Source organism: Pongo pygmaeus, chromosome 5 (genome assembly GCF_028885625.2).
Source record: "Pongo pygmaeus isolate AG05252 chromosome 5, NHGRI_mPonPyg2-v2.0_pri, whole genome shotgun sequence".
Classification (NCBI taxonomy): Eukaryota; Metazoa; Chordata; class Mammalia; order Primates; family Hominidae; genus Pongo; species Pongo pygmaeus.
Genome location: NC_072378.2, coordinates 17,608,915 through 17,623,111, shown reverse-complemented (window position 1 = coordinate 17,623,111; position 14,197 = coordinate 17,608,915). Strand labels below are relative to the sequence as shown.

General features: G+C 40.3%; 1 protein-coding gene across 6 annotated transcripts in view; it reads left to right on the top strand.

The window, feature by feature from the left end:
- Nucleotides 1–14,197, top strand: part of NUP153 (nucleoporin 153) — a 102,640-nt gene that overhangs the window by 72,094 nt on the left and 16,349 nt on the right. For all 6 annotated transcript variants that reach the window (XM_063665844.1, XM_063665842.1, XM_054490479.2 and 3 more), the window contains 3 exons: nucleotides 5,644–5,769; nucleotides 7,933–8,550; nucleotides 12,822–13,016. In XM_063665844.1, coding sequence (XP_063521914.1) covers nucleotides 5,644–5,769; nucleotides 7,933–8,550; nucleotides 12,822–13,016 — 939 coding nt within the window. The remainder of the gene's footprint in view (nucleotides 1–5,643; nucleotides 5,770–7,932; nucleotides 8,551–12,821; nucleotides 13,017–14,197) is intronic.

The window sequence follows — 14,197 nt, the reverse complement described above, 5'->3', positions numbered from 1 at the left end:
CTAGTTTTTACCATTCAGTTCACAAACATTTTTATGTATAAAGGTTATGCAGCCCCATGTAGATTGTGATACATAATTTCTGAACCGAAGAAATCAGCATCATTGAAGGAAGGAGGCCATGGGTCATGCCTGTAAACCCAGCAGTTTGGGAGGCTGTGGTGGGAGGATTGCTTGAGGCCAGGAGCTCAAGATGATCCTAGGCAGCACAGCAAGACTCATCCCTACTGAAAAAAAAAAAAAAAGAAAAAAGAAAAAGAAATAACCAGGTGGTGGCGTGAGCCTGTAGTCCCAGCTACCTGGGTGGCTGAAGTGGGAGAGTTGCTTGAGCCCAGGAAGTCAAGGCTGCAGGGAGCTATGATTGCACTACCACATTACAGCTGGCTGACAGAGCAAGACCCTATCTCCAAAAAAAAAAAGAAAGGAAAGAAAGAATAATCAGAGAATTAAAACATAGAATTCTTTTTTTTTTTTTTTTTTTTGAGACAGAGTCTGGCTCTGTTGCCCAGGCTGGAGTGCAATGGCACAGTCTTGGCTCACTGCAACCTCTGCCTCCCGAGTTCAAACGATTTCTCCTGCCAGTAGCTTAGATTACAGGTGCCTGCCACCCTGCTGGCTACTTTTTTTTTTCTTTTAATTGTGAGACGGAGCCTTGTTGTATCCCCCAGGTTGGAGTACAGTGGCATAATCTTGGCTCACTGCAACCTCCGCCTCCCAGGTTCATGCCATTCTCCTTCTCAACCTCCCAAGTAGCTGGGACCACAGGCGTCTGCCACCACGCCTGGCTAATTTTTTTGTATTTTTAATAGAGACAGGGTTTCAACATGTTAGGTCGTATGGTCTTGATCTCCTGACCTCGTGATCCTCCTGCCTCGGCCTCCCAAAGTGCTGGGATTACAGGCGTGAGCCACCGTGCCCTGCCCCCTGGCTAATTTTTTGTATTTTTAGTAGAGACGGTGTTTCACCATGTTTGGCCAGGCTGGTCACGAACTCCTGACCTCAGGTGGTCTGCCCACCTCGGCCTCCCAAAGTATTGGGATTACAGACATGAGCCACTGTGCCCGGCCGAATTTTTTTTTTTATAATGGTGGTTTTCTTTTAAGTGTTTGGGGAAATCAGAAACACCTGAGCTGAGTTACTCAGGTCAAGAATTTTGAGCAAGGGCATTTTACCCAAGAAATATGAACACAAAGCTCAAGGGCACAGGAACAAGAGAAAAGGCATGACATGCTTTAGAATTGTAAACAATTTGTCATGAGGTTGGAGAGGTAGCTTTAAATTCTAAAAGTTCTGGAATGCTATGCTAATGAATTGGATTTTATTCTGACTGCATTAGGGAGATGTTGAATGATTTTTACTTGGGGGTGAGATGGATGTGAGTATAGTGATAGCAGTGTGGTGAGTGCTAGTGTGGGTTGGAGTGGCATGTTAGAGGCAGAAACATGAGTTGGGAGATATTACCCTATCCAGAAGCGTTTCTTCAATGATCTTCTGAGTTTGGGAATTTTTAAAAACTAGATCCTCAAAAGATAGATTAAAAAATAAAAAGAGTCAGGACATAGAAGCTAAAGAAATACCTTTGGCTTTGAATGATCTTGAAGATAAGAGCCCAGATTATGGAAGTGGCCCAAACTAAGAATTTGACTGGTATGTTTGCAACCTTATCTTTTTTTTTAATTGGTTAACACAGCCTTACATAATAGAAATTAATAAGGAATTTCCATTGTGTTTCCTGTCACAAGTTTTTTTTCTTTAATGTTAACTATTAATTCAAGAGGATTAAACCTCTTCAAATTACCAATTTCATGACTTATTACGAGAAAAGGCATTAAAATATTTCCCACTATTTGCTAATGCTTTACTAATGATAACTGAATAATTAACAATTTGTTACAACAGCTTTGTTTCATTATATCTCAGGAAGTTACCCAGATTTTTAAGGAGTCGGTTATGACTGGCCTATTTAGAGTTGTGTCTTCTCACTTTGACACCCTTGGTTCTCACCACTTCTATCATTTAAAAAAGCTAATTGAAAATGTGGAAGTCATGATTACTTTGTGACAGGAGCTAAGTTTTCCATTGTCTCCTTTTCCCATCTTTTTGAGCATACTTTAGGGAATCCTAACACTTTACCGTAAATTATGAAAAGCAATTTAACTTTCATTATAAAGGAAGATAGAACGTAATTCAATTATAAGTTTTCTTTGTTTTGGCATAGTTGTAAGGGTGGTGGTGATTTTTGTTGGGGATGGTTGTGGGGGTGGGTGTTGCACATTCTGTCACCCAGGCTAGAGTGCAGTTGCGCAGTCTCAGCTCACCGCAACCTCCATCTCCTGGGTTCAAGCAATTCTTGTGCCTCAGCCTCCCTAGTAGCTGTGATTTACAGGCACCTGCCACCATGCCTGGCTAATTTTTGTATTTTTAGTAGAGATGGGGTTTTGTCATGTTGCCAGGCTGGTCTTCAACTCCTGACCTCAGGTGATCTGGCCGCCTAGGTGTCTCAAAGTGCTGGGATTACAGTCGTGAGCCACCGTGTCCGGCCTATATTTTTGTTATTGTGATGAAGTTGACATGATACAGCCATTTTAAAGGGAATAATTCAGTGGCCTTTAGTACCTTGACAGTGTTGTGCAGCCACCACTTTTTATCTAGTTCCAAAACATTTATCATCCTCACCAGGAAACCCCTGTCCATTAAAAAGTGACTCCCCGTACTGCCCTCCCCCTAGCTGTCAACTTGTGTTCTGTCTCTATGGATTGACTTATTCTGAATATGTCATGTAAGTAGAATCATACAATGTGGCTTCATACAGCTGAGTTCTTTCACTTAGCACAGTGGTTTCAAGGTTCTTATGTCTCAATACTTCATTCCTTTTATGGCTGAATAATATTCCATTGTGTTAATGTGCCACAGTTTATTTTTGTTCATCCATTAATGGACATTTGGGCTGTTTCCACCATTTGGCTATTGTGAATAGTGCTGCTGTGAACATATGTGTACGTGTATTTGTTTGAGTACTGGTTTCAATGCTTTTTCATATGTGCCTAGGAGTGGAATTGATGGGTCAGATGGTAGTTCTGTATTAAACTTTCTGAAGAATCACTAAACTGTTTTCCACCGTAGTTGAACCATGTCACATTACCACTAGCAGTATACAACTTCACCAACACTTAGTATTTTCTCTTTTTTGACTATAGCAATCCTAGTGGATGTAAAGTAATACTTTGTTGTAGTTTTGATTTGCATTTCCCTAATGCAAATGATGTTGCATTTTTTCAGGTGCTTATTGTCCATTTAAATATCTTAGGGAGGAATGCCTTTCACGTCCTTTACCCATTAAATAGTTTGTCTTTTTGTTACTGAGTTATAAGAGTTCTTAGTCTGGACACTAGACCCTTACCAGATACGTGATTTGCAGATATTTTTTCCCGTTTATAGATTGTCTTTTCGCTTTCTTGATAATTTCCTTGAATGGATAGAGGTTTTTAATTTTGATGAAGTCCATTTTTTTCTTCTGTTGCTGTGCTTTTCATGTCATATCTGAGAATACATTGCCAAATCCATGGTCTTGAAGCTATACTCCCTAGGTTTTCTTCTAAGAGTTTTATGGTGTTTATGCCATATTTAGGATATTGATCCATTTTGAATTTTTGTTTATGGTGTGAGGTAGGGAAAGGTTTTTTCCGAAAGTACTTTACCTACTGCTTTTTAAATTGGCAAACACTTAAAAAGAAAAACTTGGTTATTAGTATATTTCATTATGGAAACTTGATTCTCAGAGGTAGAATTGTAGACTGAATCCCCATATACTATTTAGCCAGCTTCAACTTTTACCATTTTGACCCATCTTGTTTCTTTTTCTTTCTTTTTTTTTTTCTGAGACGGAGTCTCGCTCTGTGGCCCAGGCTGGAGTGCAGTTGTGCAAGCTCGTTTCACTGCAAGCTCCACCTCCTGGGTTCACTCCATTTTCCTGCTTCAGCCTCCTGAGCAGTTGGGACTACAGGCGCCTGCCACCACGCCCAGCTAATTTGTTTTGTATTTTTAGTAGAGACGGGGTTTCACCATGTTAGCCAGGATGGTCTCGATCTCCTGACCTCGTGATCCGCCTGCCTTGGCCTCCCAAAATGCTGGGATTACAGGCGTGAGCCACCGCTGCCTGGCCTTTTTGTTTGTTTTTTTGTTTTTGAGATGGAGTCTCACTCTGTCACCAGGCTGGAGTACAGTGGCACGATCTTGGCTCACTGCAACCTCCACCTCCCAGGTTCAAGCAATTCTCCTGCCTCAGCCTCCTGAGTAGCTGAGACTACAGGTGTGCACCACCACACCCAGCTACTTTTTGTATTTTTAGTAGAGATGGGGTTTCACTATGTTGGCCAGGATGGTCTCGATTTCTTGACTTCGTGATCTGCCCGCCTTGGCCTCCCAAAGTCCTTGGGATTACAGGCACGAGCCACCGTGCCTGGCCGCATCTTGTTTCTTACTGTTTCTTTTGTTCCATCCCTCCTCTCCCCATCCCACCCAGAAACTTACATGTCAGGTCACTCTTCAACAATCCCAAACATCTTAGTTTCATCTGTAAATGGAAATCACCCCTTAAAAATATAACAATAAAACCATTATCACACTGAAAATGTAGATCTCTAAATACAAGGATGCAAGTTTAGAAAGCATAAAAAGTAAAAGCACTAAGTCACTCATCTTACTGCTAGCAGCTACCATTACTCTTTAGATGTAAACATTCTAGACTTTTCAACCTGCTTTTACCCATAACTACACTTTTAAGAATGATTTTTGTGGGCCAGGCATGATGACTCATGCCAGTAATGCCAGTGCTTTGGGAGGCCAATGTGGGAGGATCACCTGAGGCCAGGAGTTTAAGACCAGTCTGGCCAGCCATAGTGAGACCTCATGTCTACAGAAACGTAAAAAAAAAATTAACTAGATGTGGTGGCATGCACCTGTGTTCCTGGCTACTTGAGAGGCTAAGGTGGGAGGATTGCTTGAGCCCAGGAGTTTGAGGCTGCATTAAGCTATGATTGCACCACTGTACTCCAGCCTTGCTGACAAGACACTCACTCTCTGTTTTGAAAAAGAATGATTTTTGTGGCTGCATAAGTATTTCATCATGTCACTGTTATGTAATTTATATAACCATATACCCTTATTTAATATTTTGCCATACAGGTTTTCAATATTATAACTGAAGGATATTTTCAACTATATTAATAGTGTGAATTTCTAAAAATGAAATAATTGCTCAGTTGAAAATTACTTTTTTTGATTAGTTTTGTAAATTGTTGTGTAATCAGATATTTCATGCAGTGGATGGGCTTGCCCTAGTTGCCATATCCTCTCCAGTTTTTTAGTTTGTTTTGATTATCAGTCAGTTAATTGGACGATAGTTATAGTTTATATTTTTTTGCCTTTTTATTGGCGGGGGAAGTTATACAGTATGGGAATAGTGTTTTTATCTCCTTGTAATGGCAAATTATCCCTGTAAAGTCATTTGTTTATTGAATTACAGTGACTTTTTTCATGAACTTTTAGAAATTAATGCAAAAGATGGTTTTGAAAGATTTTTTAAAATGCATTTGAGAGTCCAGTGTTTTATTTGGCATAATGTTATTAAATTTAAAAAAATTACAGCTCATGATGGCACTGCAGTGAACAGTACAAATTGTAAGAAGACACCACCTGAAGATTGTGAGGGTCCTTTTAGACCTGCAGAAATCCTGAAAGAAGGAAGTGTTCTAGATATTCTGAAAAGCCCTGGTAAGATAATTAAAAGATAAGCCTTTTGATTACAAACTCATGATCTCAATTTAATGTCATTTTGTATTATACTATAGGCTTTTAAAAATTTCTGACTAGTTTGGTAGGAGATTTACTTTTGAATAGAGATGTAGTTAGGTGTAATTCTTTTGCTGGAAATATCTTACAAGCCAAAGGACTCTATACTAAAATGAAATTTCTAAGAGGCAAGTGTAGGAGGAGGAGGAAATGGATTCTCCATTAATAGAGGTAGGCCAGTGAGGAATAAGAGTAAGTAAACCTGATGATACACATAGACATGTCTTTCTCTTGTGAGAGCACTGAACTGCCTTCTTGAATTGTTCCCCAGTTTGGTAAATATGGAACAAGGCCAAGTGGAAAGCATCTGCTGAATTGTAACATATACATAGGGAGCAGTACTCACTTGAATTGAAGCAAGGTTTGAAAGCTAGTAGGTAATAATTAGGGGATAAATAGTTCTCAGATAAGAATAATTTTTTGTTTGAAAACAAAGAGGATGTTCATAATTCCATTTATGATACATAGTATAAGAATGTAAAACTTGACAGGCGCGGTGGCTTACCCCTGTAATCCCAGCACTTTGGGAGGCCAAGACGGGCAGATCACTTGAGGTCAGGAGTTCGAAACCAGCCTGGCCAACATGGCGAAACCCCGTCTCTATTAAAAAGAGAAAAAATTAGCTGCGCGTGCTGGCATGCACCTGTAGTTCTAGCTACTCAGGAGGCTGAGGCAGGAGAGTTGCTTGAACCTGGGAGGTGGAGGTTGCAGTGAACCAAGATGGAACCACTGCACTCCAGCCTGGGCGACAGAATAAGACTCTGTCTTTAAAAAAAATAAAAATAAAAATAAAAGAATGTAAAACTGTCTGTGAGATAATCTAATAGCTCAGAAAGAATTTAAACATACCCACCAGATGTGTCCATGTGTAATAGGATAGGTTTTCTTAAAAAATAAGGTTGGCTTTTACAACAGGATTTAGAAGGATTCAGTTTTTCTGGTCCAGCTCTCTCATTTTATAGATAAATATACTGCCTACAGGAGTCCAGTAGCTTGGACAGTTCCATGCAGTTATGGCAGAACTCCAGAATGCTTGTACTGGAATTAACCAAGTAGTAGGCAAGCCTCAAATGTGTATAGTCTGTCTTATGTATCTGGGCTTACACTTTGCATTCATGATGCCAACCTCCCCCTGCTCCCTTTTTACTTCTTAAATAGGAAATGTTTGGGGAGAATCTTCATTTGACTGAAATTAGGAAAATCTGAAAAAGTGGAAGAAAAAGAAATCTGTAATGCCTTGAGATGGTTACTGTTAACATCTTGCCAATCTTAGTGATTTAAATTAATCATAAGCAAAATAACACGTTGTTGACCACTGGGAATAACTCAAATATGTGGTATTTTGTCCTTAGGCTAAAAATAGCTCTAGGCTGGATTATTTTGTGGAACTAGAAAACCTCTAATAACCTTCTGCATCTTCTCTCCTTTTAATTTCTTTTTCTTTGGCGGGTAAAGGCTGGAGAAACAGATCACAGATGGTGTTGATGTGTATAAGACAAAAGTTAACTGGTCCTAAGTAAACAATTACAAAGTCATTCTCATGAGTAAAATACAGCTTGAGTGAATGAACTCAATGACAGCAGTTTTGATAACAGAAGGACTTGCTCAGCTGATTTTACTGAAGGTAGAGAATACCACAGCAGTAGGTTATGACTGGACAAAATTCAAAGATGATATTGAAGCCATTTGGCATAGCCAGTGGAACACTTAAAAGAAGAAACGGATGAAGGAGGAAGAGGACTGCGAGTATTCTGTGTTTGTAGAAAGACAGAATATAGCAAAATGTGGATGGCAATAATACATATCAGTAAATTAGTATCATTGAAAGCATCAAACTAGAAATTCCTTGAAGGAGAAGATGATATCCTGTAAACAAAACATCTTTTGTAGAATTTTAAATGGTCTAAGTGTAACTTATTAGGTAATTGATAAATATGATTACTTAAGTGAAAAACAATTCTCAAGTAGTTCATCTTGGATTGTAGTAAGTGTGCAGTGAGGTAAACGTCTTCTCAGTAATAAAAAATTAATGCTTTGATTTATAAAGCTTCTCTAACGTTGCACTCTCTCCTTCGTTCATTGTAGGTTTCGCATCATCGAAGATAGATTCTGTTGCTGCTCAGCCCACCACAACAAGCCCAGTAGTTTATACAAGACCAGCAATAAGTAGCTTTTCTTCTAGTGGAATTGGGTTTGGGGAGAGTTTAAAAGCTGGGTCATCATGGCAGTGTGATACATGTCTACTCCAGAACAAAGTTACAGACAACAAATGCATAGCCTGTCAAGCAGCAAAATTGTCACCCAGAGATACTGCTAAACAGACTGGAATTGAAACACCAAATAAAAGTGGCAAAACAACTCTTTCTGCATCAGGGACAGGCTTTGGAGACAAATTTAAACCGGTGATAGACACTTGGGATTGTGATACCTGTTTAGTGCAAAATAAACCTGAAGCAATAAAATGTGTAGCCTGTGAAACACCGAAACCTGGAACTGGTGTGAAGCGAGCCCTTACGTTGACAGTGGTTTCGGAAAGTGCTGAGACTATGACTGCTTCATCTTCCAGCTGCACTGTAACCACTGGTACCTTAGGATTTGGAGATAAATTCAAAAGGCCTGTTGGATCTTGGGAGTGTTCAGTATGCTGTGTTTCTAATAATGCAGAAGACAATAAGTGTGTGTCCTGTATGTCTGAGAAACCAGGTATGTTTTTGGCTTTATGGAGTAATTTTGCTTATTACTTCTGTCGAACAGTTTAATTTATTCTAAGAATCCCTGTTTTAGATGTTTCAGGATGAGCGTTTCTCATACATATTAATTTTTCTAAACTATCTTGAGGTAAAAATGTCTTGTTTGCAGCTAGATCTTTATGTTCAGTTAGGATAGTTATGTGTTAACTAGTCTGGTATATATGCCAGCCTCCTCTTTCTGTACAGTTTTATCAGAAATTTCTTGTTCAAAGTTGACTAATACAGATTCTGAAAGATCTTAGAATGGGGTAATATTTCTCAAACCTTTGTACAGAGTAAAATATTACTTCTCCAAATAGAAATCAGGATAGCTAGTGGTCATTTACAGGGAAGGTTTCTTTAGGGGGTAGACTATAGTCGTTAATGAAAAGGCTGTAGCTGTTGCAATGATTGTAAATTACCAAATCACTAATTCTAATCTAGGCAGCCAGAAACATGGAGTTAGTTTTGAGTTTTTTCTGTTTGTTCAAAGTTGGAAGAATTAGTGAAGATTCATATTGAATCTTTAACTCATCCAGAAGTGGCTCTGATGGTTTTGTAATATTATATAATTATATGGTACAGATATATGATAACATGGATATCCTGGGAATTACACTGTTTTCAATGCATTATTCATGAATATGCAGTTTTGTGTCTATAATGTACAGCTCTGAGTTACTAACCTAGACATTTTGCCTGAGCCCTCATGCCATATTTCTGATTCCTACTGGATATTTCCCTATGAGTAAGATTTTAGAATCTTCATTCCTTTTTTTTTTTTTTTTGAGACAGAGACTCACTGTGTCACCCAGGCTGAGTGCAGTGGCATGATCTTGGCTCACTGCGACCTCCATCTCCCAGATGCATGCAATTCTTGTGCCTCAGCCTCTCAAGTAGCTGGAGTTACAGGTGCATGCCACCACGCCAGACTAATTTTTTGTATTTTTAGTAGAGACAGGGTTTCGCCATGTTGGCCAGGCTGGTCTTGGACTCCTGACATCAAGTGATCCGTCCGCCTTGGCCTTCCAAAGTGCTGGGATTACAGGCGTCAGCCACTGTGCCCAGCCTAGAATCTTCATTATGAAATATCTTTGTCTTCCCATCTGGTTCCCCTGCCTCACCTACAAAAAGAAAGCCCTTGATGTATGCAGGAAAGCAAAATTAATTTTAAGTTGAAGGGGAGTAACAAAACTTTGAGTCAGGAAGTAATTTGTTACACATGAACAAAGGAAGCTCACGTATGTATTAAAGAACTTGGACGTCATCCTTTCAATGATGAACCATCATTTTCAGCAGAGGAGTGATACAGTCAAGTTTGTATTTTTGATGAGTCACTCTGGCTTTTTAGATAGTGGATTTGAAAACAAAAAAATTTGGAGACTGGAAAATAGATTAGGAAGTGGTATCAATCATATAGGCAATAGGCCAGACACTGTGGCTCACGCCTGTAATTCCAGCACTGGGGGAGGCCAAGGCGGATGGATTGCTTGAACCCAGTTCAAGACCAGCCCGAGCAGCATGGTGAAGCACTGTCTCTACAAAAAACACAAAAATTAGCCTGGCTTGGTGACACCCACCTGTAGTCCCAGCTACTTAGAAGGCCAAAGCAGGAGGATTGCTTGAGCTCGGGAGGTGGAGGTTGCAGTTAGCTGAGATCATGCTACTGCGCTTCAGCTTGGGTGACAGAGTGAGACCCTGTCTCAAATAATGATAGGCCGGGTGCGGTGGCTTACGCCTGTAATCCCAGCACTTTGGGAGGCCGAGGCGGGCAGATCACCAGGTCAGGAGATTGAGACCATCCTGGCTAACACAGTGAAACCCTGTCTCTGCTAACAATACAAAAAATTAGCCGGGCGTGGTGGCAGTTGCCTGTAGTCCCAGCTACTCGGGAGGCTGAGGCAGGAGAATGGTGTGAACCTGGGAGGTGGAGCTTGCAGTGAGCCAAGATCATGCCACTGCACTCCAGCCTGGGCGACAGAGCGAGACTCCGTCTCAAAAAAAAAAAAAAAAAAGATAAGCCAAGCTGTGCAACCTGTGGGCTGCATGTGGCTCAGGATGGCTATGAATGAGGCTCAACACAGATTTGTGAATTTTCTTAAAACATTATGAGATTCTTTTGCGATTTATTTTTTTTATTTTTTTATTTTTTTTTAAAGCTCAGCAGCTGTTGCTAGTGTTAGTATGTTTTACATGTGGTCCAAGACAATTCTTTTTGTCCAGTGTGGCCTAGGGAAGCCAAAAGATTGGACCACCCCCACCTCCCATGCTGATATAGGCAGTAGATAACATACTGATCGAACTGAATAAGGAATGGAGGATGTACAATTAAAGACGTTGATTTCAAGCTGCTGAAGTCACATTCAGATGTATGTAATGTGGCCAGGCATGGTGGCACACGTCTGTAATCCCAGCACTTCGTGAGGCTGAGGCAGGCAGATCACCTGAGGTCAGGAGTTTGAGACCAGCCTGGCCAACATGGCAAAACCCCATCTCTACTAAAAATACAAAAATTAGCCGGGCGTGGTCGTGGATGCCCATAATCCCAGCTACTTGGGAGGCTGAGGCAGGAGAATAGCTTGAACCTGGGAGGTGGAGGTTGCTGTGAGCTGAGATTGTGCCACTCTACTCCAGCCTGAGCAACAGAGTGAGACTCTGTCTCAAAAAAAAAAAAAAGTATGTAAGGCCTTTGGATACACCCTTTGGGTGGAGATACAGATTTGGGGTCATTAGTCCATAGTTTTGGTATTTGAAGTCATGAGAGTAGAGTTGAGTGAATAGAAAAGATGGCCTGAAATGAAACTCCACTAACTTACAGGGAGTGGCAGGAATAAAGCTTTTGAACAGTTAATCTTTTAAAAAGGTGCAACCAGAGAGGAAAAACAAAAACTACATGGCACTGGTTGCTTTAGAGGAGGATGGATTTCAAAGGAACAAGATCAGAGGTCTCAATAAAAAAGCTGTTATTCAAGCAAGAGATGGGTTAGTGGTGGGGGTAATGGGGGGATTCATGAACCAGAATAGCAGTAGAAGAGTCAGAAATTGATTGAAATAGATTTGAGAAAAATATAGAGGAGGAGGAGTATCCAGCCAAGCTAACCAAGTAGATAGTGGAGTCACCAACTAAGAGACTACAGTGACAAGCTCAGAAGTGTAGATTGCAGGTGTAGATTAGGAAACTGTTTTGTTGGGATTTAAAAACCACTGGAGTAAATGAGAGCTTGTGAGGACAGTGGGCCAAGATGGAACCCCAGGGAGCAATTTGGTTGGCAAGATGGACGAGAACATACCTATAAAATGTAGAGATCATTTAGGTAACTTTGGAAGAGGTGGCAACAGTTGTAGGCCATCTAGAGAAGTAGGAATACCAGAATGAATGGCTTCACTGTCAGCACTATATTTTGGGCCTTACCAAGCCATTCTTCCTGTGCCACCTCTCCCACAAACATGCTAGTTTTGCTTAAGATTTGTCACCTCTGTGTATCCTTTTCCTCTCTCTTAGTCATTTCTTCCTTCTTTGCACACTTGTTTTAGGTTGTCACTTGGTGATGGTGCTACTGTGCTTTTATTTCCCCCCTTTAAGACCATGAGCATCTTACAAGTTAAGCAACATTTTATTCATCTTTAATGTCCCCAGAACCCAAGTATATTATGATGCTTAATAAATGTCTGTTAAATGGCTAGCATGTAACAGAAATGTTAGGAATGTAGTAGGTGTCAAGTTAGATTGTGAAGTGGATGTGAAGTAGATGCACTTCTGTGCAAAAGCTATCATTCAGAGGCAGAGATCTGTGCTTTCAAATCTTGAAATTCATATGGTCTGTGGCTAAGTATTTTATATGTTAGGATATTGCCTACAATTTACATCTTATGTCTTAGAATGCTTGCTGTTTTGAAGAAATTTGAAAAAGATTCTTAATAGAAATTTAGTCTTTGAGCCCCTAATTTGTGAGCATGATTTTTTTTCTTAAACCACAACAGTTCAAACATTTGGTTAAGGGGGAGCTCACCAGTGAGCAAGGTGATTATGAGCTGCTCATTTATAAGGTTAAAAGAAATCTGAGAGGTCTATTCTTTTTTTTAAACAATGTAAATATGAACAATTGTTTGTATTTCTGGCACATTCTGTGTTTTAATAGGAAATGTTATTAGAAATTGAACACTTAGTAGTGCCATTAAGATACTGACATATTGTAAATTAAAATTTTCATGAATTCTCCCCCCACTCCTCGTTTTTTTTTTTAGGAAGTTCAGTACCTACTTCAAGTAGCAGCACTCTACCTGTCTCTCTGCCTTCTGGAGGCTCTCTAGGATTGGAAAAGTTCAAGAAACCTGAGGGAAGCTGGGACTGTGAAGTGTGCCTAGTGCAGAATAAGGCAGACTCTACCAGATGTTTGGCATGTGAAAGTGCAAAGCCAGGCACAAAATCTGGGTTTAAAGGTAAGGCCAAAAAAATAAAAATAAAGGTGATGGTAAAGCGCCTTTTTGTAAGGCTATTTAAAAATGAAGTATTTGAGAACAGCTTCAGTGTTCACTCATTATCTCTTGGAAATTAATATAAAATGAGATTATGCTGAGATGTTTTAGTTATATCTGTTTCTGAATATTGTAAGGTCATATTAGTTGCTTGTCAACAGTGAGGTATCTTTTCTCCAGCTGGGAAAAAAAAATTTCTTGTGTCATTGAGCCTCAGAGAGTTTTTATTTTTTGTTTTTAACTGCTAACTCCCTAGGTGAACTTTTTTTTTTTTTTTTTTTTTTTTTTTTTTGAGACAGTTTTGTTCTTTTGCCCAGGCTGGAGTACGGGGGCGCGATCTCTGCTCACTGCAGTCGCCACCTCCCGGGTTCAAGCAGTTCCCTGCCTCAGCCTCCCAAGTAGCTGGGATTATAGGTGTGAGCCACCACGCCCAGACGAACTTAGTGACTTTTATTTGACTGGGAATACACCTCTAAATTATAAGTGATATAGGCTGTGGCTTTGGTTTCCCAAAGTAGGTCCCAGAAAAAGAACTCTTAATATTTTACTATATAAGTACAAAGGAAGACTTCCTCAAAGTAATTAATCCTAAACTATTTGGAGGCCAGATTTTTGTTTCTTTTTGAGACGGTGTCTCGCTCTGTTGCCCAGGCCGGAGTGCAGTGGCGCGATCTCGGCTCACTGCAAGCTCCGCCTCCCGGGTTCACGCCATTCTCCTGCTTCAGCCTCCGGAGTAGCTGGGACTACATGAGCCCGCCACCACACCCAGCTAATTTTTTGTGTTTTTAGTAGAGACGGGAGTTTCACCATGTTAGCCAGGATGGTCTCAATCTCCTGACTTCGTGATCCACCTGCCTTGGCCTCCCAAAGTGCTGGGATTACAGGCGTGAGCCACTGCGCCTGGTCTGGAGGCCAGATTTATCAAGTCTTCTGTAAAAGAGTAAGGCTGCAAGGAGAAAATGTGTGAGGATTAATGTCTTGAAACAACTCAGAAACAGACAGATATTTCATCTTCTCACTTATAAGTTGTAGCAAAATAAAGTGTACTCAGTGGACAGAGTGTAGACCTCTAGAATGGTGAGAGGGTAGGGATGGGGGTAGATGATGAGAAATTAATTAATGGGCACAATGTACATTATTTGGGT